The sequence below is a fragment of the Alexandromys fortis genome, unplaced genomic scaffold (genome assembly GCF_014885135.2).
Source record: "Alexandromys fortis isolate MF-2015 unplaced genomic scaffold, M_Fortis_MF-2015_v1.1 scaffold_53, whole genome shotgun sequence".
NCBI lineage: Eukaryota > Metazoa > Chordata > Mammalia > Rodentia > Cricetidae > Alexandromys > Alexandromys fortis.
In genome coordinates, this window is record NW_026067939.1 from 3,463,929 (window position 1) to 3,487,790 (window position 23,862).

The 23,862-nt window shown below is 43.4% G+C and overlaps 1 protein-coding gene across 4 annotated transcripts in view; it reads left to right on the forward strand.

Moving 5' to 3' along the window:
* The window catches only part of Lekr1 (leucine, glutamate and lysine rich 1), a 118,647-nt gene that overhangs the window by 23,596 nt on the left and 71,189 nt on the right, over positions 1 to 23,862 (forward strand). For 3 of the 4 annotated variants that reach the window (XM_050147479.1, XM_050147482.1, XM_050147480.1), the window contains exons 4-5: positions 13,923 to 14,042; positions 15,605 to 15,780. In XM_050147479.1, the coding sequence (XP_050003436.1) occupies positions 13,923 to 14,042; positions 15,605 to 15,780 (296 nt within the window). The remainder of the gene's footprint in view (positions 1 to 13,922; positions 14,043 to 15,604; positions 15,781 to 23,862) is intronic. The other variant, XM_050147481.1, reaches the window with a different exon arrangement.

Genomic DNA, 23,862 nt, shown 5'->3' on the forward strand with positions numbered 1-23,862 from the left:
CTCCATCACTTAGGAGGCAGAGGCGGGTAGATTTCTGATTTCCATGTTAATCCAGTCTACAATTCCCAGCCACCTAAGGTTGCACAGTGAGGCCTTGCTTAAAAGGTTTAAAAGAAAATAAAGAGCAGGGGCTGGAGAGATGGCTCAGTGGTTACGAGCATTCCCTGCTCTTCCAGAGAACCTGGGTTCATTCCCCAACATCCAGAACTGTCTGCATTTCCAGCATCCAGGGTTTGCTGTCCTTTCTGACCTCCTTAGACACCAGTGAAGCATGTGACACAAATATATACATGGAGTCAAAACACTCATTTAATAAATATTTTGAAAATCGCTGGTTGTTGGTTTTCCTGCCAATGCAATAAGCCAAATCCAACCAAATTAATAGAACCAGGTTTCAATAAGCAGGGCAAAGGAACTCCTGGGTGACTCTCAGAAAGGCAGGAGAGAGACCACATGGCAGGTGTGGTGGCCGGGTCTTAAACAGACTGTAGATGTGATCCTGAGGGCTTCGGGGCAGGAACTGACCCTTGGCGGGCTGCTGAGGGGCAGGGTCCAAAATGGGAGGCATGAGACCAGAGCAGGAGTCCTAACATCATTCCCAAAAAGTGAAATTATTTTTGAGGCTAGAGAGATGGCTCAGAGGTTAAGAGCACTGGCTGCTCTTCCAGAGGTCCTGAGTTCCATTCCCAGCACCCACATGGTGGCTCACAACCATTTATAATGAGATCTGGCGCCCTTTTCAGACATGCAGGCAGAACACTCTATACATAATGAATTAATCTAAAAAAAAAAAAAACCAGTGATTTCCTTTGGCGCCGAATGATAATATTGGCCTGTATTTCGCACTAGTGTGGGAGAGAAGACAACAACTAGGCAGACTGTAGGCTTTGTGGCAAGGGTTGGCCTTGACAACCTGTTTTGTCCCCCATAACTACACTCATGTTTTATTAGTTGCAGTGGGAAAGCAAAGCAAAAGAACAAAACCAAGCCCTTTCGGCCTAGACCCAGCCGCATCCACCCCGCACCTCCTGCTTCCTTCTCAGTTCCTTCCTTTCTGACTTCTGCTCAGATCTGAGATGAGATTGGAAGCAAAGGGGGATGAGAGAGATCATCTGTGGTCTGGCAAGCTCTGGGATCTCAGGAGAAGAGGCTGAAGACAGACTCACTGGGGTTGATTCTGAAAACACCCTCTGATCCCGGAAACAAATGTTCCTTAGAGACCTTTCCCTCTGAGAACCTCTGGGCTTTGCGGTGGGATTTTAAACCATTTTGGGAATTTGTTCAGCTTTCCTGTATGCTCATACCATGGATGGTATTTGACTGCTGGTCACTTCTGTTTTGCTACAATACTGTTCCTCCTTCCTCGGATTCTGTCAATTCCCATTGGCATTAATTTAATTAAGTTGGGAATCAAAGTACAGACTATAAAGTGATATGCAGGGCAGTATCAAAATGAGAACAAAGTACCATCCAGCCACTCAGCAGGAACAGGATAAAGTCAGGATGCCTGTGCCCAAATTCCACTTCAGTCTTTTGCCGGCTGGGTGGCCGTGTTCCTTTGCCTCCCTACCGTGCCCTTCTGCCTCCCATCCTGCACCTGTCAGCTGGTCCCGGTAAAGACACCTAGTAGGAATGCTACCGTGTTTAAAGTGGCAGTTTACGTAATTTACCGAGCATAGTGCCTGGACATAGAAAATGTTCAATAGTTGTACATTTTTGTTATTTTATATCATTATCAGGGCCTTTTTAGTTGTAGAAAATTGATTTTCAAAGATTTGGTGTTAAAAACTGGGGGTGTAGCTCAGCTGTGTGTTAACATGTACAGAGCTCTGGTTTGTTACGGAGTGCTTTTGAAAGTGGGTATGTGTTACAAAAATTTCTTCCCGGGGGAGAAGTCAGCAATATCTATCCCATCTCCTAAGGTCCCAACAAAAATGCTGCCTTGTTCATTCTGGGAAACCGATGAGGTGTTTTGTTGTTGTTGTTGTTGTTGTTTTGTTTCCTTACCAATAGATGAGGGATTACTTACAGGCATTTGGGTGCCCCTCACTGCAGCAGGCCAAACCTGGAAAGCCTTTACCCAGCAGTGAGGAGGACGCCCCACAGCTGCACAGGTGGAGCCCCTCCAGCCTTCCCTGGCTTACATACTCTTAGCTCTTCCCGGAGGCCACATGCAAACAAGGCAGCATTGTGCACCGCAGGTGCTAGGGAGTAGGCTGCTGCTCAGGGTAGAGTCTGGTGGTCCTCCCACCCCTCCATCAGGTGTGTAGAGTCAGTGAGCCAGCTGGGGTAGTCTTCCAAAAGCCCTGAACATCCCACAGTGGAGACAATCACAGCACAGAAACATGCAGCTGTCATCCTGACACTCGGGCAGTGGAATAAGGAAGACCACACAGTTCAATGTCATCTTCACCTACGTAGTAAATTCAGTCTGGGCTGTGTGAGACCTTAGAGCAAGTACAAGGGCAGAAAGAAAAGAAGAATAGCCGTTTCTGTATCAGCGAAGTATCAGCATTTCCATTACGTGCTGAACTAACATTTCTTAGCGTGCCGACGTGAAGGGGAGTGGAATTTGAGAAGCCACAGCTCAGTTAACTCCTCCAGTGCTGCATAACCTTTCAACTCTGCTGTTTTCCAAAAGCCATCTAGATTAGCATTTGACTAAATGATAGGCTATTGTATAAATCAGTTCTCATTCAAGTCCATAAAAGTCATAAAATCCAGACAACAAAGTACTATGTGATTTACTAGTTCCTGGATTTGCTTTAATTAGCTCCTAAATCTAGTGTTATCCATTTAGTTACTTCTAACATACTCTATATTATTTTTTTCTGACATCGATGAGCAGAAATGGCTTTAATATTTCCATCACAAACCATGCATGCAAACTTCATCCTGACTTTTGTTTCTGTTGTCTGTCCTTTCCCGTCAGTGCGTGTGCAGTCAGACGTGTGAGGTGGCCTCGTATTTATCAGGCAGATCTGAGGTCTTTCTGGCCTGTTGGTTGAGAATGGTCTGCCGTTTGCAGATGGATTTACTTTAGTCTACAAACTCCCAAATAATGACACAGAAACTTCTTATTAGTTATGGAAGCCCAGCCTATAGCTTAGGCTTGTTCCTAACTAGCTCTTATAACTTAAGTTAACCAATTTACATTAACCTATGTGCTACCACATGGTTTATGGCTTTGCGGTTACCTGCCTCTGGCACAGCATGCTAACTCTAGGATGTAGAGGAGACTGCTCCTGAGAGGGTGTAGAGGAGACTGTTCCTGGGAGGGTGTGCAGCAGACGGCTCCTGAGAGGCTCTGGAGCTGATTATACCTTGGGTTGTCAAAGGAGCTTTCCCTTTGATATTCTCGAGAGTATAAAAATATAAAGGTAATAATATGGTCTCTGACTTCAAGCAATGAGGAGGCCTTCCTGGGTGGGATTTTTTATTAATGGCTCTTGAAGTGCAAGGCCTGGGCTCTCTGCTGATATCTGAAGATCAGATGAGTCAGACCCTGTGAAGTTGACAATGTTATGATTAAGGGTTTGTGGAAACACTGCTTCTTAGCTCTCTTGATGTTTCTTTTGATTTGGTATTACTGCTCGCTTACCAGGAAAATAATAGTATTAAACTTAACAAGATGGTAACAACAGAGTTTCAGGTATAGAAATGTCAGTTTCCTCTCAGAGAGAGAAACTATAATTGGTTTTGGGGTAGTGAGCACGCTCCAGATCGTCCAAGTTGGAGTACATTGGCTTTCTCAAGGAGGCTCCCACATCCAAAGCAGTGGGCCAAGGGTACACTTAGAGGTAAAAAAGTCAGGCACTAGAGATGAGAAAGGTTTGAAAAGCAATGCCTAAAACAGTCCTGAAATTGTGTAGGGGCTGGAAGTCTGATGGAGCAGACTCAGTCATTGGCCAGAGTTTCCACTGTAGTGCGCAGCTCGTGTACCCAGGCAAAAGCCTCTTCAGGACTCACTTTCTGCTCTTCCTCGGAACACTACGGATCCCTTTACCTTCTCTCTCTCTCTGTCCGGCATTCTTTTTTTTTTTTTTTTTTTTTTTTTTTTGGTTTTTCGAGACAGGGTTTCTCTGTGGCTTTGGAACCTGTCCTGGAACTAGTTCTGTAGACCAGGCTGGTCTCGAACTCACAGAGATCCGCCTGCCTCTGCCTCCCGAGTACTGGGATTAAAGGTGTGCGCCACCATCGCCTGGCTCTGTCTGGCATTCTTGTGATGGGTTAACATTTAAGTAAAAAACAGTCAGAAAGAGTTCTTATAAAATTAATGATATAAAGTGTTTCCCAAAAGATTCCCAAGAATGTCATTGTGGAAAGTGTCCTCTGGTTAAATTTTGTATGGAAAATATTCTACGTCTATGACTTCCTCAAAGGTATTATTTCTGTGGGCTTGGCTATCTCCTTCCACCTTTCCATGGCTTCCAGAGACTGAACTTAAGCTATCAGGCTTATGTTCTTAGTGGCAAGAATGTACCTGCTTGTTTGCCAACCATCTTGTTTGCCTACGTTACTTGAGTTTTACAGATAATCTAGATTTTCTATTTTGTAATATTGTCTTCTGATCATATTTTACTTTTTATAATTACTGAATATCAACTGAGTATATTTTTAAGTATATTTTTAAAAAATATTTTGTGTGTATGTATGTTTTGCCTGCACGTATGCATGTATGTCTTCTGGCCACAGAGGCCAGAAGATAATGTCAGCTCCCTTGGAGTTACAGCCAATGGTGAGATCCTATGTGGGTTCTGGTAATCGAACCCAGGTCCCATTAAAGACCAGCTAGTGGTCTTAATCACTGAGTTTCCTCTCTAGCCCCCAATTGTGCAGATTAGTGTATACAGTTGTGTGTGCATCCATCTCCTTAGAGATGACGATGCCGTTATTTGATGATCTAGCAACAGTCATTGCATCTTGTACTGGCATTGGCTGTAGGCGTGGAGCCGTGATGCGGGGTCTCCTGTAGACATTGTTTAGTTGCTCCTGATGGCAGGAAAGCTGGGAGAGTAAGATGGCTTCTTGGCTGATGCAGGAGCTCTCTGACCACCATTAAATAACAACTGCATGTATTCCTCAGAGTTTGAGGTGATAATTTGAACTTTGAATAAGGAGTTTTTCTCTCTTACTCATATTTTTGAAGGTGAAATGAAGAACATCTGAATATCTTGCTGAATTATTCTTTGGGTATTTGCTGGGTAGCATTCTAAAATGTCGTTACAGCACTAATCAAGCCCCCAATCGTCTTCGATTTGGAAGTAAACATACTAACCCATGTTTTTTCCATTATTATATTTTAAGAAGAAAATAAAAGTATTTCTAGCAATGTTTTCTTCCCTGTTATCCCTAAATAATGCCCTTTCTCCCTTTCTCTTCCAATTCTTCCCCAGCTGCTCGAATAGACCATGATGCAAGCAGACACTTGTATCCAGGAAGGTTTTACATTCTCCCAGCAATACAAAGACATGTGTGCTCACGCCTCTTTCTGCCTTCTTCACCAGCACAAGCATACTGCAGGGTATCTGTCTTCCCCCCGATTCTTTCTTGTACCTAACCATTACCCATTTGGGGACAGACACCACTCCCTTGTTTTAGAAGTCATACTGTTCTTGGTGTGGTATTATACCTCACAGTGGCATATCACACATATTTTTGATTCAACAACTTTTACCTTTTTGTTCCTAGCACAATTACAGTTTTATCAGAAAGTTAAAAATACTGACTGGAAGCTGCCACATATTCTCTTTTCCTTATACTTATATTCTTTTCCAGTTATTGCTACTTCAAATGAAAAGGCAAGGCAAGGAAGTTATACGTTTTAGTAATTCTTTGGACACTGTGCAAGTTAGTTACCTGAATATTTCCAGAAACTCATGCATCATTGTCTTGAGGTCATTCTAGGAAAAGCGTATGTGTAGACCAGTGCTTCTGGGTGGAGGTGGCAAACGCTTTTAATCCCAGCACTTGGGAGGCAGAGGCAGGTGGATCTCTGTGAGTTCGAGACCAGCCTGGTCTACAAGAGCTAGTTCCAGGACAGGCTCCAAAGCCACAGAGAAACCCTGTCTCAAAAAAAACCAAAAAGGAAAAAAAGTGCTCTTTGGAGGATTGGAGAAAGGGCTCAGTACTTAAGAGCACTGTCTGCTGTTCCAGAGGACCGGGGTTCATTTCCCAGCACCCACATGGCAGCTCTGTTACTCCAGTTCCAGGGGATCCAGCATTCTCACACAGACATGCATGCATACATGTAGGCAAAACACCAGTGCATATAAAATAAAAAGAAATTGTTTTTTAAAAGTGCTATATGGGTTTATTAGCACATGGCTCGTCAATATTACATTTCTTATGCATTCATTTTTTAATAATTTGTGATATGGTTTGAACATACCCATCAACATTCTCATTGAAACTTATCCCCCTCTGAGGCATTAGCAGGTGAGGTCCTTTAGAAGGTAGTCCTGAGCGCTCTACCATTATGAAGAGATTAGTTTACTAGTGGGTTATTTGGAGAGAGTGTCTGTCACAAACACCAAGTGTATGTGCCTCACTTTCCATGTGATGTCGTACGCCACCTCAGGGAGTTTGTGTGAACTCTCAGCCCCCAGAACCATGAACTGAATTTTTTTTTTTTTTTTTTTTTTTTTTTTTTTTGAGACAGGCTTTCTCTGTGTAGCCCTGGCTGTTGTGGAGCTTGCTCTGTAGACCGGGCTGACCTCGTACTCAGAGATCCGCCCACCTCTGCCTTCCAAGGGCTGAGTGCTGGGATTAAAGGCGTGCGCCACCACTGTCAGGCTTCTTCTGTTCTTTATAAATCACACAGTCAGCGGTATTCTCAGAAAGTGGGCTAAGATAGGAAATTAATGCCAGGAGCAAATGAGCAGAGGCCAAAAGAGTTTAGACGAGATCAGGAAATGAATAATCTGAATGCTGTAAACATTTAGGTCAACTCCGATGAGGAGTGAGAAGACGAGAAAACCAGGAAAAATTTTAAACCCCTTTGGGCTGTCATGGTTGCGTCCGCTGTGCCGTCAAGCAGGATAGGAAAAGAAGCCGGGCAGTGGTGGTGCATACTCTTAATCCCAGCACCTGGAAGGCCAAAGCAGGTGAATCTATGTGAGTTTGTTGCCAGCCTGATCTACAGCGCAAGTTCCAGGACAGGTTCCAAAGCTACACAGAGAAACCCTGACTCGAGAAACGAAACGAAACAAACAAACAAACAAAAGAAATAGAAAAAGAATCATTTAAAGACAACTTCTAATGTATAGTTTAAGAAGGAAACTGTAAAACTTAGCAACTGCAGCAAGGCCATGCCAAGGATAGAAGCACATTCAGTAGAGAACCTTCAGGTGTGGCCAGCGACTGCTTGTTAAAGAGACAGGCACCTAGCTGGGAGCCAGTGTTCATTGCCGCTAGGGTGGAAGAGAGATCTTAATGGATCCAGAGCATCTCTGTGACCCTCTGTGCTCACTGGGCCTGAGCCAAGGAGGAAAGGCAGATACTCCCCATGTCAGAACTGTCAGGGAAGGGACCTCTGCTCCCTGAACCCCAGGACAGGGTTAGCCACCCTCCTTGTGGCTCACACAGATCCAGATATGGCTGCTGCTGCCACCGCTTGGCAGCCATGTTAGCTTTCCACTGTGGCTGATACTCAAGACAGTCAATTTATAAAAAGAAAAGCGTCGTTCTGACTTAGTTTCGGGGATTTCTGTCTGTGTTGGGCTGGTCGCTTGGCTCTGGGTCAGTGCCAAAGCAGCACATATGGTGAGGAGAGTGTGGGAGAGCAAGGCTGATCATCTCACGGCCAGGAAGTGGACAGGAGGAACAGGAAATGACGAGGGTCTTACAGTCTCCTTAAGTCCACCCCCGCCCCCAGGGCCCTAAGACTGCCCGCAAAGCCTCAACTATGAAAGCGGTCCATAGTTCTACTCCAGGGAGCCCTGTCCTTTAACATATAGACCAGATCCAAACTATAGCAGCAATATCTACATCCACTCATAGGATGCTAATGGGACCCATGAACATTTTTAAATGTCTGCCCACTCCTGGGGGAGCTAGGTCTATATTAGTAAGACTCTTTGCAGAGATTCCCTGCTAGGGTATTAGGGTTTGATGTGAATCCCCAACGGCTCCTATTTTGGAATACCTGGTGCCTAGCTGGTGGGACAGCTTCCAGAAAGTTGTGAATCCTTTTGGATGGTGGCCTAGCTGGCAGAAGTAGGTTACTACAAAGTGATGGATGTCTGTTGTGGCCAAGCCTCTCTGCTTCCTGCTCTGCCTAGATGTGAGCGCCTCTGTCGCGTGCTTCTGCTGTCACGACCCCACCACACTCTGCTTGTCTTCTGTTGTCTGTCAGGTATTTCTCTGAGGAGAAAAGTAAGGCGCCCCGAGGGCAGTGTGGTGGAGTGGATCCCAGAAGCCCTGCCCTGTGTGTGCCAGCCTGGGAAAGACAGCAGTGAACAGCTGGCCTTGCATAGCCCAGGAAAGCTGTGAGGGCAAGGTGCCCAAGACCTTGAAGGTCCATACAGTGTGTCATGAGACAGCATAGAGGGTGGAAGATTATTCTGGAATGTTATGATTCACAGTCTACCCTGCCGAGATTCAGGCACGCTTTGGTCCCGTTATCCCCTTGCTTTCTACTGTTTCTCCCTTGTGGAGTAAGAAGGTTTGCTCGTTCCTGCCCTGCCGCTACACGTAGATGCCTTCCGTCGATTTCACAGGGCTGGAGCCAGAATGGGCCTTTCTTGACTGAGAACAGACAGTCCACATCTGAGTTCACGCTGAAATGAGCGGAGACTGATTCTAGGGACGAAAGTAAATGTCCTGTCCTTGAGGAAGACACAGGGGAATGCCGTGCTTTGAATTTGGATTGCCTGTGCCAAAACTCAGTTGAGATGTATTCCTATTGAAAAGCAGTTAGGTGGTTTTGAAAGTAACGTAATTAGACTAAATTTTAAGGATGTAATTAGAGTAAATTGGTCCCTAATGTTGGGCTCCTGGTACCTGGTCTTACCAGAAGCAGGGAAGAGTCCTGAGCTAGGACATTCTGTCACCTCGCCATTCCTTCTCGCACCATGAGACCCTGAAGCGACTCCCCGTGAGCAGGAAAGACCACCAGGCTCAGCAGGAGTTGGCCTTGAACTTCTCAGGCTTCGGAAATCTTTGTTTGTGTGCAATCCCAGTGACATATACATACATGCGTACAGATAGACAGGCCGGCAGGCAGGCAGGTGGGTGGGCATTATGAGCTGGGGATCTAAGCCAAGGCCTGTCTAGCTAGTTACTCAGGTCCTCGGCTGTATCCACAGCCCACAAAGACAGTCTGGTATGAGATTGGCCAAATCTATAGACTACACTGCAGAAAAGGAGGCCTGGCTCTCCCCTAAAATAATAGCAATATTTGAATAAATATTTTATATGACCAATTTTATTAAGAATAACAGAGTAGCGATTTATTTTGTCCTCAAATTGTTATTCATCCTCTTACCATTCAGACAATTACAATTAACAATTTTGCCTTCTTTTTTTTTTGTTGTTGTGAAATTATCTGTCTTATGTTTATTTTTAAAGTCACATTTAATATTTTTTGTTTGTTTGTTTTTTGAGACAGGGTTCCTTTGTATAGCCTTGGCTGTCCTGGAACTCACTCTGTAGACCAAACTGGCCTTGAACTCACAGAGATCTGCCTCCTCTGCCTCCCAAGTGCTGAGACGACTAAAGGCATGTGCCATCACTGCCCAGCTCCAGTTAATACTTTAAAATTTGTTCTGCATTAATAAGCCTAGCAAAAAATATATTTAATTAAAGAAAAATCAATTCTTTCAATAGCCTAACCACATATTATTAAAGAGATCATGGAAAAATAAGTCAATAGTCAAAAACAGAATAATGGCCAGGTGACTTTATTCAAATGAGGTTAACTTAAAAAGCAGTGTGGATTCAGGCCAGTGCAAGATGCCTTTCTTCTACGTTGTTGGGTCCATTAAGTATTACAGTGGTATATCATTTGTGTCTTAATAAATAAAGCTTGCCTGAAGATCAGAGGGCAAAACAGTCATACTAGTCAGCCACACAGGCCAGGGAGTGGTGGCACACGCCTTTAATTCCAGGACTGGGGAGACAGAGGCAGGCGGATCTCTATAAATTCAAGGCCACACTGGGCTATGCAAGATTGAACCTGTCTAAAAGAGAAACAGACTTCACACAAAAGTGATCCCAACACTTGGGATCCCACACCTTTAATCCCAGCACTAGGGAGGTGGAGACAGGAATGATATGGCTGGGCAGAGAGGAATATAAAGGGGAAGAGACAGGAACTCAGTGGAGTGTGGAGTCTGAGGTTGGAAGAGAGCATTCAGGATCACCCCGTTTTTTGTCTGAGTCTTGGTAGAGGTAAAATCTCTCTAGTGGCTTGGCTGCTTTACTTTTCTGATCTTCAGCAGGAACCCCGATATCTGTCTCTGGGTCTTTTAGTGTTCGTGCTACAAAGTATGTTAGTAACGTGGGATAATGATTGTGTTTTAACACTGAATTCACCTCAGCAAAGGATACGTTTTGGCAAGTAAGAATTCTGTAGGATGATACGAGTTCCACGTTAAGTTTTTAAATGAAAGCAGATAACATTCAAAAGGGAACTAAGTGTTTTCTATTGTTTTAAACATTGCTTCTGTTCTCCGTACTTAATGCTGGAGTCCTTCTGGCCAGTGCCTTCTCCTGCTGATGGTTTGGAAGTTGCAATAGGGCCACATAATAAGTAAAAGCATTTGGTTTCTGCCCTAGAGTTTCTCAGAGTGCTTATGGTTCCTCTGCAATATAAGACTTCTTTCTAGTTTTATTGAATCCTTAGTGATTTATCTGTCTATAATATCTGCCCTCCACTCTATCTCTCTCTTCCTGCTTTCTTGAGAGCTAATCTAATTTTGTGAATGGGTTCAGGTTAATTCCAGAAGCACAGTTGCAGGAGCCATAATTGGCAGCTTATGTCCACCTCAGAAGTTTCCCAGGAGCTGGAGCTGGAGACTAGCTTGTTTTGATGAATTTCTTCATTGCTGTTCTAACTTCCCCCTGATCTTCAGAAGCTTTTCCCCATGGGACCTTGATAGCGTGCGATCCTGAAGATCCCACCATTTCATTTTGTTCAGACTCCAAGCTTCCGTCTGTCATTCTTGATTGCTGCAAAATCAGTTGGAGGGGAAGACTTTAATAATCTTGAGACCCAGAAGTTTGACAGAAATAGCGTGTGGACCACAGGTGGTGGATCCACAAAGCTGTGCCCAGCCTTCTTGTATTTCTTACGTGCTCTACTACAGAGTGGGAAAGAATGGAAGGGAATTTAAATGTATTAATTAATATTAATAGGCAATCCAAATAAAAATAATCAAGAAGAGAGTTAATCCCCTATTTGTTTTCTAACTCAGTGATTCTCAAACAATCCAGTTTAATCAGGATGATGAAAACTGGAGACTAGACCATGGTAATAAATGTGTTTGTTCTCGTGGTTGCTTCGGCAAGAGGCCTCTCGGTCACCTCTCTCCCAGAAGAGAGTTCTCTCCATTAGAACAGCATATGCTGTTAATCTCCATCTTCAGGAACACTCTCTGACTAGACAACATCATGTCCTTAGAGCAGCGTAGTGTTCCCACTCTGTGCAGAACTATCCATGCTGGAGGAAACTGTGTGCCTACCCAGTTCGTACTATACTGCGTCTTGTGAATTGTTTCACAGAATGATGTGTACAGTAAGAGTGGACACTGTGCTTTGCCAGGAGGGTGATGTTTAGGCATATTAGTTTCATCTCAAGTAAGGAAGCATGCAATCTGGCATAGAGTGTGTTCAGTGTGACGATGATGGGACTCTGAATGTAACGTCATAAAACTGCTATTTTATTAGCATTGAAAAGATGAGGAACAGGGGCACAGGGGCAGTTGGCAGGTGCGGGTGTCCAGCAGTGTTAGGAAGATTTGGTTCTGCTTGCTGCTGGACTACAATGTCAATTTTCCTTCCTACTTCTTCTGTAGCAGAACTGTTACTAACCCTGGAGATCAATTTTCCCCGTTCAAGGACTGCATCATCCAGTTTGGCTTGAAGCTGAGTGTGGCAATGTGGTTTAAACTCATCAGACGAACACGGGGCCCTTTGACAGGATTGGTTTTGAAAAGCATTGTTCTTTTGCTTCTGTTGATCAGATGTGGGAACGTACTGCCCGAAGCTTCTGTCACCGATATGAACCATGACGTCAGGTGTACACTCCCACATGGTAGACCAGCGAGTTGGGAGGTTTGCGGGGGCCTGAGACATTACAAACTATGATATCATCATGTTTTACTTGAAGAAAGGTCTTTCTCTGTAGTCCTGGCAGGCCTAAAATTCACTGTTGAAAATAACTCAGCTTCAAACTTGCCGTGATCCTTCTGTCTCAGCGTCCTTATGCGCTTGTGCCAGCAAACCCTGAATGTTTCCTGAGAAACTGTGGTGTGTGTGTGTGTGTGTGTGAGATGATGTTCAAGTCTTAGTTATATGTGGCAAAACCATTTCTAACTGATTTGTATCTAAATTAAAATATTAAGAAATAATATAAGCATGTTATTTAGTAGCACAGAAATCAAAACTAAAGGGAACAGGATAAACTGAAAGCAGTTGCCTTTGGCAGTGGGAATTGGGATCAAAACAAATGTTTACTATTTTTTCTTATAATAATTAATATAATATTTAACATTTTAAGTTTGGTACATTATTAATTGTAGTGATATTTCATTTGTATTTTAATAAATAAAGCTTGCCTGTAGCTTAGAGAGTAAAACAGCCCCACTGATCAGCCTTACAGACCAGGAAGTGGTGACACACACCTTTAATCTCAATAGCCACACTAGTTTGCCAAACAAACCAGGCAGTAGTGGTGCACGCCCTTAATCCCAGAACTAGAGAAGAATACAAGACAAGAGGAGACAGCTCTCACACCCAGTCTCAGAGATTCCTGGAGGCGGGATCGCCATTTCAGACTGAGGTAGAGGGAAGAGCCAGTGGCTGGCTGTTTTGCTTTTCTGACCTTCAGGTTGAACCCCAATTTCTGTCTCTGGGTTTTAATTAATCATACTACAATTATTAAAATCAAATGAACTTTTTTTCTATTTTTACTTAGTATTTATGTATTCACTTCCCACCTATAATAAGTACTTCTCTTTTTATCTGGAATAACAACTGTTTGGTTTGGTATCTACATGTTTTTTCAAGAAAGGGTTTCTCTGTAGTTTTGGAGCCTGTCCTGGAACTAGCTCTTGTGGACCAGGCTGGCCTTGAACTCACAGAGATCCACGTGCCTCTGCCTCCTGAGTGCTGGGATTAAAAGTGTGTGCCACCACTGCCCGGCTGGTTATTTCTTTCTTTATTATTTTTTATTGATTTTATAAAATCAATGACTTTGTTGATTTTAGTGAGTGCATATGATAATTGTCTTTCTGGATCTGGGTTACATAATCAATATGTTGTTTTCTAGATCCATCCATTTGCCTGCAAATTTTAAGATGTTATTTTTTTCTGCTGTCTAGTACTCTATTGTGTAAATGTACCACATTTCCTTATCCATTCTTCAGTCAAGGAGCATGTAGGTTGTTTCCAGGTTTTGGCTATGGCAAACAATGCTGCTATGAACATAGTTGAGCACATGTCCTTGTGACACAATTGAGCATCTTTTGGATGCTTTGGATAATACTGCTGGGTCTTGAGGAAGGTTGTTTCCTAATTTTCTGAGAAATTGCCATACTGATATCCAAAGGGATGCAGTTATTTCTTAATACAGTATATATAAAGATGAGTAGTTTTCTTTGGCTACTTATTTCATTATTATTATATTCAATTTTAATTTTAAAATGTTATTTATTAGGAAATATTGGAGCATGCAGTACTCTTGTTTGTTTATTTTTTAGAGTTCAAGATGCAAGCATGAAGTTAAAAAAGCAGCAAAATGAATTTCAGAGAATACAGAAAGAATTAGACCATCAACAAAATGAGCTAAAAATTAAGCAAAAACAATCCCAAGTCTTCAGGTAAGATTATCTTTAAGAATTGAAAATTATAAACATTAAAATTATACACCAAATGGTGCCTTTATGAATATCTTGAGAAAAATGGAAATAGCTTCACTTTTTATTGTCCTTATGTCAACTGAATTGTTTTGTTAGTGAAATGTCATTGAGCAAACAGCGTTTCCTGTTAATACTTTGCTTCTGTTCCTTCTCTGTAGTGACATCTGAAATGAAAGTGTAGTAGCTAATGTCTGTTTTGTGTGTAAGTGGAGTGTAGTGATTGGTCTGTGTCTGTGTCTGCATGCGTGAGCGTGTGTCTGCGCGTGTGTAGTTGTGTCTTCCTCGCTTGTTCTCTACGTTATTTTTTGAGACAGGTTCACTGACTAGAGCTGGAGCTTACTAACTTGTCCAGCCTGTCTGACTGGCAAGCTCCAGGCATCTTCACACCCCGTCCACCCTACCCTGGGTTTGTAGGCATGCGCCCTCAGGAGTGGGGATCTGAGCTGAGGACCCCTGCGGGGCAAGCCTTGTACTGCGGAGTGTCCCCTCCAGTTAATCTGTTGGAACAGAAAACCTTTCTCTGTGATAATACAGACCCTGAAATTTGGAATTCTCCAGCGCAAATAACGCTAATCTCCTCCCATAGACTCACTGCAAGGTTTATAATCCATAAAGATAAAATGCAGCAAACAAACAAACACTGGAAACACACGTCCTAAAATACATTGAGAATGTTTCTGAGGTTCAAGATAACTAAAAGATGTGCTGCATAAGCATTTGGATTTAGGTTTTTGTTTTAATCCACTCCTTAATACCACAAACTTTTTGTTAAAAAAAGTTTTTGATGCATCTGTTGATAAGTCTGCTGGCCACGGTCTGCCTTTCACAAATAGCTTATGTATAGCTGATAGTAAAGAATTGTTGAGTGGATGCATGAAGGAAATCTGCTCACACCTTCCCCCCGCCCGTGTGTGTGTGTGTGTGTGTGTGTGTGTGTGTGTGTGGTTTTGCCTGCATCAGTGTCCGTGCACCACATGCATGCAGTTTCTCCAGAGGTGGTGTAACCCCCGGGACAGGACTCAGAGCTGATCGTGAACTATCATGTGGATGCCAGGGATCGAACCTGGGTCTTCAGAAGAGCAGCCAGTCCTCTTAACTACTTATCCATGGCTCTAGCCCCACTCCCAGATGAACATTTTTACCATTACAATTTTCCTTGGCCCATTTCAATAAAGCCGGTAGTGGGCTCGCAGATTAACAGCACCAGGCAACCTGATTACCACCAGGTGCTTGGCTCCTGCGGTAGCCTTGGCCCGTGTCTAGACTACTGCATGTGAGGATGTCTGTCCTCTTTGTAGTTAAAATAACAAAAGAGAAGACATTTGGCTTGCTGTATTTATCAGTGTACCGTCACTATTCTCAGAGTACATCTGTTGTCTGTGTGTGATATGTTGAAGGCTTCCTTTCGCTTTCAAAATTGTCTCCATTAAACAATGGATTATATGATCACTTTTGAAGAAATGTGTATTTATTGTTATGTTTTCTGTGTTTAAAAATGCTAATTTTTGTTTTACTAATTGCAGTCAAAGATTGTCAGAATACAGATACTTCTGGAATAAGACCCTTTTGTTACTTACTTTTACTAAAAGGGAACTAACCAGTATTAAACATGAAGTATGTGATAATTTTCAAAACTGGACTTCACTGAAAGGGGAAGTTTTTCTGCAGATGAAATCTCTGAGTGACGCAGCCTTGGCAGGTTTGTTACATGTATTTACAGTCTCCTTGCTTGTCTCTAACTGCTACATCATAGCTATGCAATCATAGGATTTCTCTGTGTGTTGGGACTCAGGTCCACTTTTATTACTGGTTGGCACTGTAGAGAAACATTAAGGTCCAATTATACCTGGAGTTCCACAATTATTTGCTCATCTAACCAAAGCTATGCTGCATCCATTTTACAGCTGTGGTTAAAAGTTTGATTCCTCTTGTTAAGCTTCTAGATTTGTCTAACAGTTTTCTCTTCATCTCAGTGGTTGAGTAGTGGTATAAGACCAGCCTCACTCAAATAATTATAAATGCTGAACAAAAATACTCAACATTGCAGAGAGACCAAAACTGAGCACATAAAGACTGAAGCGTCAAAGACTGAAATAAGGTGTTTACGCAGTGGAAGGCGGCAGTCTGAACAGGCAGCATGATGTGCTACATCTGTGTGAGCTGCCGGACAGGGAGAACTAGAGAACAGTAAACCTAACTGACAGCTGGGGGCAAGGGCGGATAAACACAGGACACCCAGAGGAACTTTGAGACATGGACGTTATTCTCCAGGGTGTCACAGTGATGCATCCAGGTCATTATGTGCGCTTGCTGCAAATGTGGTCTCTGACTAATAACATGGCATGCAGTTTGTCTTGACCAGATGCAGCATGGTGCGGGGTGTCACTGGGAGGGGAGGCTGGGGGAGGGGGAGGCTGTGTAACAGCTCTGCTTTTTCCTCACTTTCACTAAAACCGCTTTAAAGAGGCTTAAGGTTATTTTCATTATTGAAAAGGAGTATGGAACTTGGCGAATTTCTATTTTTATTTTTTAAAGGCCAGTATATTGGGGTCAGGATATAGTTTATTCTACATAGAAGTAAAAATTATGAAAGAAAAAATATGTTCTTTTAATCCTGAAGATGAGAGGACAGTGGGCAAGGCAGGCGCAGCCTCTGGGAATGGCCAGGCGCAGAGCCAGTAGGGGAGATCAGCTTCTGCATGGAAATACTTTCCAGCTCTCTGGAGCTCCTCTGCGCAAGGAAGACTGAGCAGCCCGCCTGAGACTGAAGCGATAGACACTTCCTTCCCTTGGGGAATAGACTTTATAGTTGGGGTTTAGCTAAATTAACTGCTCCTTAAACCAGAGCAGAAACAAACAAACAAATGCTCTTTAAAATTTATTTTTTTTAAAATTACTGTTCGTGAAAGTTTTACTCTGTGTTTATCTGTGTGCTTGGGGCCAAGAGTTGGCGTCTCAGGTCCAGAAGCTGCAGCTGCAGACAGTTGTGAGCCACCGTGTGGGTGCTGGGAATCACATCTGGGTCCTTTGAAAGAGCAGTCAATGCTCTTAACTACCGAGCCATTTCTCCGGCCCCCTTAATACTTTGCAGAGGAAACATAATAGAGCCCAGTTTTCATATTGTACCAGTGTTTAGTACACAATCGAAAACTTCTTTCTTTCTTTCTTTCTTTCTTTCTTTCTTTCTTTCTTTTTTGTTTTTGTTGTTGGTTGATTTTTGTTGTTTGTGGTGGTTGATTTTTGGGTTTCTTTGTGTAACCTAGGCTGTACTGGAACTCACTCTGTAGACCAGCCTGGCCTTGAACACAGAGCTCCTCCTGCCTCTGACTCCTGAGTGCTGGGATTAAAGATGTGTGCCACCACTGCCTGGCCCAAAATTCTTAACCTGGAAAAAAAATATTAAAAATATGGTCCATGTTCCCCCCAAATAGAGCAGTAAATTTGGAGCAAACTTAAATTGCACCAGATGATGTGTGGGAAGGCACAATTCTTCTTTCTTCTCTTTATTGTGCTTTGCAGACCATTTTTATCAATGGAAGGTTTGTGGCACCCTTATTGGACAAGTCTCTCTAGGTTGCTTTTTTTAATGACACGTACTACTTTAGTAAGCACACATTCTGTCACGTTTTGGTAATTCTGTTTGTTTTTTCGAGACAGCGTTTCTCTGTAGCTTTGGAGCCTATCCTAGAACTAGCTCTTGTAGACCAGGCTGGCCTCGAACTCACAGAGATCCGCCTGCCTCTGCCTCCCAAGTGCTGGGATTAAAGGCGTGTGCCACCACCGCCGGGCACATTCTGGCAATTCTTAGGTTTTTTATTATTTTATTTTCTGCACACAGCCACCTTCAGTGTTACTATCAGAACTGTTTTGGGACACTATATGCCACATATATAAGAAGCTCTGTGTTCTCACTGTTGGTTTTCAGAACAAAAACGGCCATTCCTGTGTCTGTTCACTCTCTGGTCATTCCCATGTCTGTTCAGTTGAAGCTTCTAGCTCGATCGTGAACAAATCTACCCTATTTCCTCCAACCCCGCCTTTGCCGAGAAAATTCTGAACAAAGAAATGGCACCCAAGTGCCCACCCAGGGACCTAGCTTTTGACCATACTTGGGCACAGTCCTAGCTCCTGGCTGGCAGGACATCACCGCTCGCCTGAGGTCTATAAAACGTCCCTGCCTTGGCTAAGGGCACTCCCTGAAACAGCTGTACGCTAGAAAAGGACTCCATTTAGGACTTTTCATAGAGAAGTCATTGCCTGGCTACAAAGGTTCAAAGGACAGACAGACTGTCTTGGTAGGCGCCAGTAAAAGCTGACTTGACGTGGAAGCCCCCTTTTCATCTGTCATCCCCCAAATCCTGGGACTCTGAGAGTCCTGTGAAATCCGCCCTGCCAGTTCTCGGTAAATGGAACAACAAAGCCGGGATGGCAGCATATCTGTTTACAATGTGCTGCTGCTGATAGCTATTGCTCAGTCAAAAGACCTCAGCCTGGTGGTGCATGCCTCCCACTCCAACTCCATAAAGGCTCAGGGATAACTTATTCATGGAATTCAAGGCTATCTTGGGTAGCATGGTGAGATATTGTCTCAAAGGAAAAACAAACAAATTCCTTTCAAAATACAACTTCACCCAAGAACTCTAATGGAATTTGATGAGATTAGTAATGTTTTCGTGTCTGTTAAACTGGCACCAGCCAGTTTACAGCCTATGGATCAGGGAGCAATTTGACTTCAGATCTTGCTGTCTATAAAATTTATGCTTATCATTATCAAAGACAGTGATTTCTCCAGACATAGTAAATTGGAAACCTCTGGAAATGATTCCTTACTATAGATGGCATTAAGAACAAACACTGTCATTAGGATTCGCCATAGAGATGCATTAAGAGCATTCAGGATTCATGTGAAAATATCAATATTAATCAAAACTTAGAAGTTGATTATAGCCAGCATGACTGGGCAGAAGTAGCTCTAGACAACGTAGAAGTGACAGTTGTCTTAGTTTGCTCTCTGGTGCTGTGATAAATGCCATGACCAAAGCATTGTGGAGAGGAAAGGCCTTATTTCATCCGCCAGCTCACGACCCTTATAGAGGGAAGGAACTCAAGACAGGAACTCAGCTAGGAACTGAAACATCCATGGATGAGAAACAAATACCCAAATCAGCAATGAAAAGGGAAGGATTACTTTTACATGCAATAACTTGAATGAACACCTCGGAAATTTTTTTAGGTTTAAAAAATGCCAATTTCATAATCCTTTCACAGGATTTTCCTTTTTATTGTTTGAGAATTTCATAACTAACATAGTGGGTTTTGATCAACTCTCCCCTCCAACCCTACCCTCCTCACCACCTCCCTTTTCCAACTTCAGTTGATCTTTTAAAAAGTCTCTGAATTCACTTAGTGCTGCCTGTGTGTGCATGGGTGTGGGACCATCTTCTGGAGCATAGGCAGCCTCTCAGGCCAGTAAACTGACTCTTTCTTCCACAAGGACCAGCAGTTGTCAGTAGCTCCCCAGTAGGATGGGACTTCCCGAGCTCCTCTCCCTTCATGCTGGGATTTTGTCCAACTTGATCTTGTGTGTGTAGTCACTAACTGTGAGTTCACGTGTACAGAGGCCTTGTTGTGGCTGGCAAATCTCATCTTTTTCCACCTCCCCTTCTGTTATGATTCCTGAGCCTTTGGGAGAGGAACGAAGATACAGATGCCCCACTTAGAGCTGAGCACTCTGTAGTCTCTTAGTCTCCGCACATTGACCAGTTTGGGTCTCTGTACAAATTACATCTACTGAAGAAGGAAGCTTCTCTGATGAGGGTTGAGATGGCACACAGAGCTGAGGATCCAGTTTATTCCTGCATCCGTTTCACAGAATAGTAATTGGAGCTTCTTCCTAGGATGTGTAATTAGCCACCCGTGGGTTTTTGGCTCTCTTAATGGTACCATGCGTGAATTCTATCCTGTGGATTGGGTTTAAATCCATTCAGAAAGTGGTTCAATTTCAAAATCATTTATTGTTCCATTTATATAGTAGTCATGACATGAAGCCATTGTATGTGTAAGGGAAGACGAGCAATTGTTGGGGATTGGCACTGCTGGGCTAGAGGATGAGCTGACTGCGGACACCAGGTTGGAATTTGGTGATATACAACCTCATATTTTGACCGTGGGGGTGCAGCCTACTGTGGGCTCTGTCGCTCCTGGACCAGTGGCCCTGGGTTGTATAAGAAAGCAGGGTGAGCAAGTCATGAGGACCACGCCTCTGCTTCAGCTACTGTCTCCAGATTTGTCTTTGAGTTCCCTCCTGGGTTTACCCTTCTGATGGGCTGTAAGCTGTAAGCTGTAAGCTGAAATAAACCTTTTCCTATCCCTGCTGCTTTCTGCTAGGGTGTCTATCACAGCAACACAGAGCAAGTGGGAACGCTGTGTGTGTGTTAAAGTCTCCTAGAACAAGCATCACACGCAGAGTTTGTGCGCAGCTGGTTAAATCTAACGTGCTTCTCTGACTAGTAGAGTGAGGGGGAATGGACCTTCTCTATAAATCTATTTTTAACTTTCTGTAAACTATTTCAAAATAAAAGGGTTTTTTAAAACCAATGTAATGGTTTTTGATTCCTTCATTTAATAACTTTAGTTTTTAAAGGTCTGTCCTATTATAATAAAATTAAAGTTATGTAAATTAATGGTCACACAGTGAATGGAACATTGGAATTCCCTAGTAATAAGGTTATAAAGTTCTTGTAATAGCATAATGACACAATGTAATTGTACATTCACTTGGCTAATCTTGGGGCTATAAAGACAGAAATAAACGTTAATACAGTTTAAAAAAGCAAAACAAAACAAACAACCGACTTTGTATTCTCATACTTTTTTTAGATAATGAATTTTGTTGGTGTTTAGTGCTAAAAATCAGACCCAGGGTCTCACACAGGCATGCATCCCTCACCAAGCTGCAACTTCCCTCCTGTCAGTAACTCTCTCTCTCTCTCTCTCTCTCTCTCTCTCTCTCTCTCTCTCTCTCTCTCTCTCTCTCTCTCTCTCTCTCTCTCTCTCTCTCTCTCTCTGGCTGTCTTCTGTTTTTTCAAGACAGAGTTTCTCTATGTAGCCCTGGCTGTCCTGGAACTCTCTTGTAGACCAGGCTGGCCTCGAACTCACAGAGATCCACCTGCCTCTGCCTCCCAAGTGCCGGGATTAAAGGCATGCGCCACCACCACCCAGCATATCTTTTGACCTTTTAGAAATCAAGTATGAAATTACGTTAGAGTTCACAGTTTTAATAAAACTTGATGAAATTAAGAATGGAATAGGCATATTAGATTAGATTATGCCTATTAATGTTAGATTGCTAACATTTTTGGAGGGTGTATGTTTTAATTGTTTAACTTAGTCTGCCATATAAAGCATGTCCAATTCAAAATGCCTGCCTCTGAAATGAAACAGAAGCAAACCCTTATTCAGGATGTTCAAATACTGGCACATTAGGGACCATTTAGAAGGTCTACTCAGAAGACTGCACACATAACAGCTCCTTCGATATGTAAACCATGATGGTGGAAACCAGAGGGGAATACACGGGTTGTTGTCCCTGGTCTACGTTAACCTCCAGTCTAACACTAGGTTGTATGCGTATATGTGATCCATGCAAAGTAAGAATGCAAATTGGCATGCAGTATCTAGGTTAGCTCAGGAAAGACTTCCGTGATGGGATCCCGTATGAGCTATGGCAGGCCACGAGTGTGAGGATGGGATGATGCCTGAGGGGTGTGCAGAAGCAGAAAGCCTCAAGTTGGGTGCAGTCCAGTAACCAGTGTAGACTGACCTGGTAGGGATCATAATTCTGAACCCCAGATCGGGACGATAACTGACAAGGGTGAAATGATATAATGGCAAAATAGAGGATGGCGTGTTGGCACCGTGAGCTGTTGGGAGAGGAGCTCGAGTCAGTCCACCTCCCCTGAGTCTAATTTCCTGAGGCCACGTTGGAAATGTTTTAGTCCCCCGTTAGTTTGGAAATCTTGCCGTACTTCCCACGAGGACATGAAAATAGACGCTATTTCACAAATCAACCTGTGTTGCAGATTCAGCCTCTCAATGTCAGATAGAAAGTCACACTGACATTAGTTATTTTAGAGATGACAGCGCTCACTCACAGAACCAGCCAACAGAGTCACTTTGGCAAATGAGAAGTCGGTGCCAGCATGCGCGACCTACTCGGCAGTGTCGTTCTGACTTGACCACGGGCAGATGTTACAGTACGGGACAGTGGGTTCAGCTGTAAGAAGCAGCCTTTGCGACTGCAAAACTACCCAGGAAGCATTTTCCTTTGTCTCCCTCTGTTAAGCTGCCTCGTTTTCGAAAGCTTTCTCTATTAGTGTGCTGGTCATCCTGCTCGCAGAGACGGGCTCATCGTCACGCAGTTTTAGAAGCCTATTAGCTATTCTCAGTGGGGAGATGCCATATAAGGTAGCTACTGGACCACAGGAGAAACATGCGTTTGGTCCCTGCCATTTCTTTATCTCTCCAGGTTTTCCATTTGCAAGTTGAAAAGGAACTAAAAGAGAAAAGGTACCAGGGCCTCTTCTCAAGGCCCAGGTCAGTGTTTAATGCCACTTTTCCTTCCAGACATGGTTCTTTTCCAGGTAGGGTCTTTCCTTTGCTCTCCTTGAACCGTGTCCCCCTTTCTCACTCACATTCTTGGGCTCCCTCACCTCTGGCTGTTTCTCTCTCTCTCTCTCTCTCTCTCTCTCTCTCTCTCTCTCTCTCTCTCTCTCTCTCTCTCTCTCTCTCTGTTCTCTCTCTCTTCCCCTCTCACTCTTCTCTCCAACCTCACTATGTCCCTCTCATTGGCTTAGAACTTGCTGCAGACCAGGCTGGTCTTGAACTCCCAAATGTGTGCCTACTCTACCCTCTCAAGTGTTGGATTAAAGGTGTGCACCATCAGCCTGGCTGGACCACATTCAGTTGTGCTCCGCACCATCCTTTAGGAAATTTTCTCTTTCCTGTGCCCTGCTGCCGCCAGCTGCTGCCCTATTGCCTGCTCCCAGATCTGTCCTGCGGATCTCTACTTTGATCTTTCCTGCATGTGCCAAGCCAACATGTTGAGATACCCACGCACACCTGAACTCAGCACACAGCTTAGGAGGGGCTAGCCAAAGAAGGCAGTGCCAGGTGATCTTCCTAGAAAACCATTGAGTGTCTCATAAACCACACCCTTGTTAATATCGTTAGCTGACTTGTACAAATAACATAGTACTTTTACTGTGCGTTTTGTTACCTTGGTGCCTTATGTTGGCAGTGCTGAGAACATTGGTGAAGGGTAAACTTGATAATTATTTTGATGGGTGATGTGCTCTGTGCATTTTACAAGAAAGTACATGGACTCTAAGTAGAACTGTAAAGCCATTTAAAGATTAAATGGCAAGAGAGTAATGACATCAAATTACTACAATATGTTCTGGTTTCACTATAGGGGACAGTACCATTAGAATCATTAAAATAGATTCGGTAACTGTTAAATACTTTCTACCCACAAGCTTGCTAGTTTTAGATGCTCCATCCTTCAGGTCCTTCCCTCTCTTGCTGCTTAGAATGTAGCCAGTAGCCGTTAGAAACGCTACCCACCAGGTCGTGCTACATCCACACTTACTCTCCTCGGTCTCACAATTTCAACAAAACCCAGAACCCTCCGCAGGAATTATACTTTTCATATTTATACGAGAATGTAAAAGCAGTCTATATTACTATTTAGTATGATTTAAGGCTAAAAAAAAAGAGTACA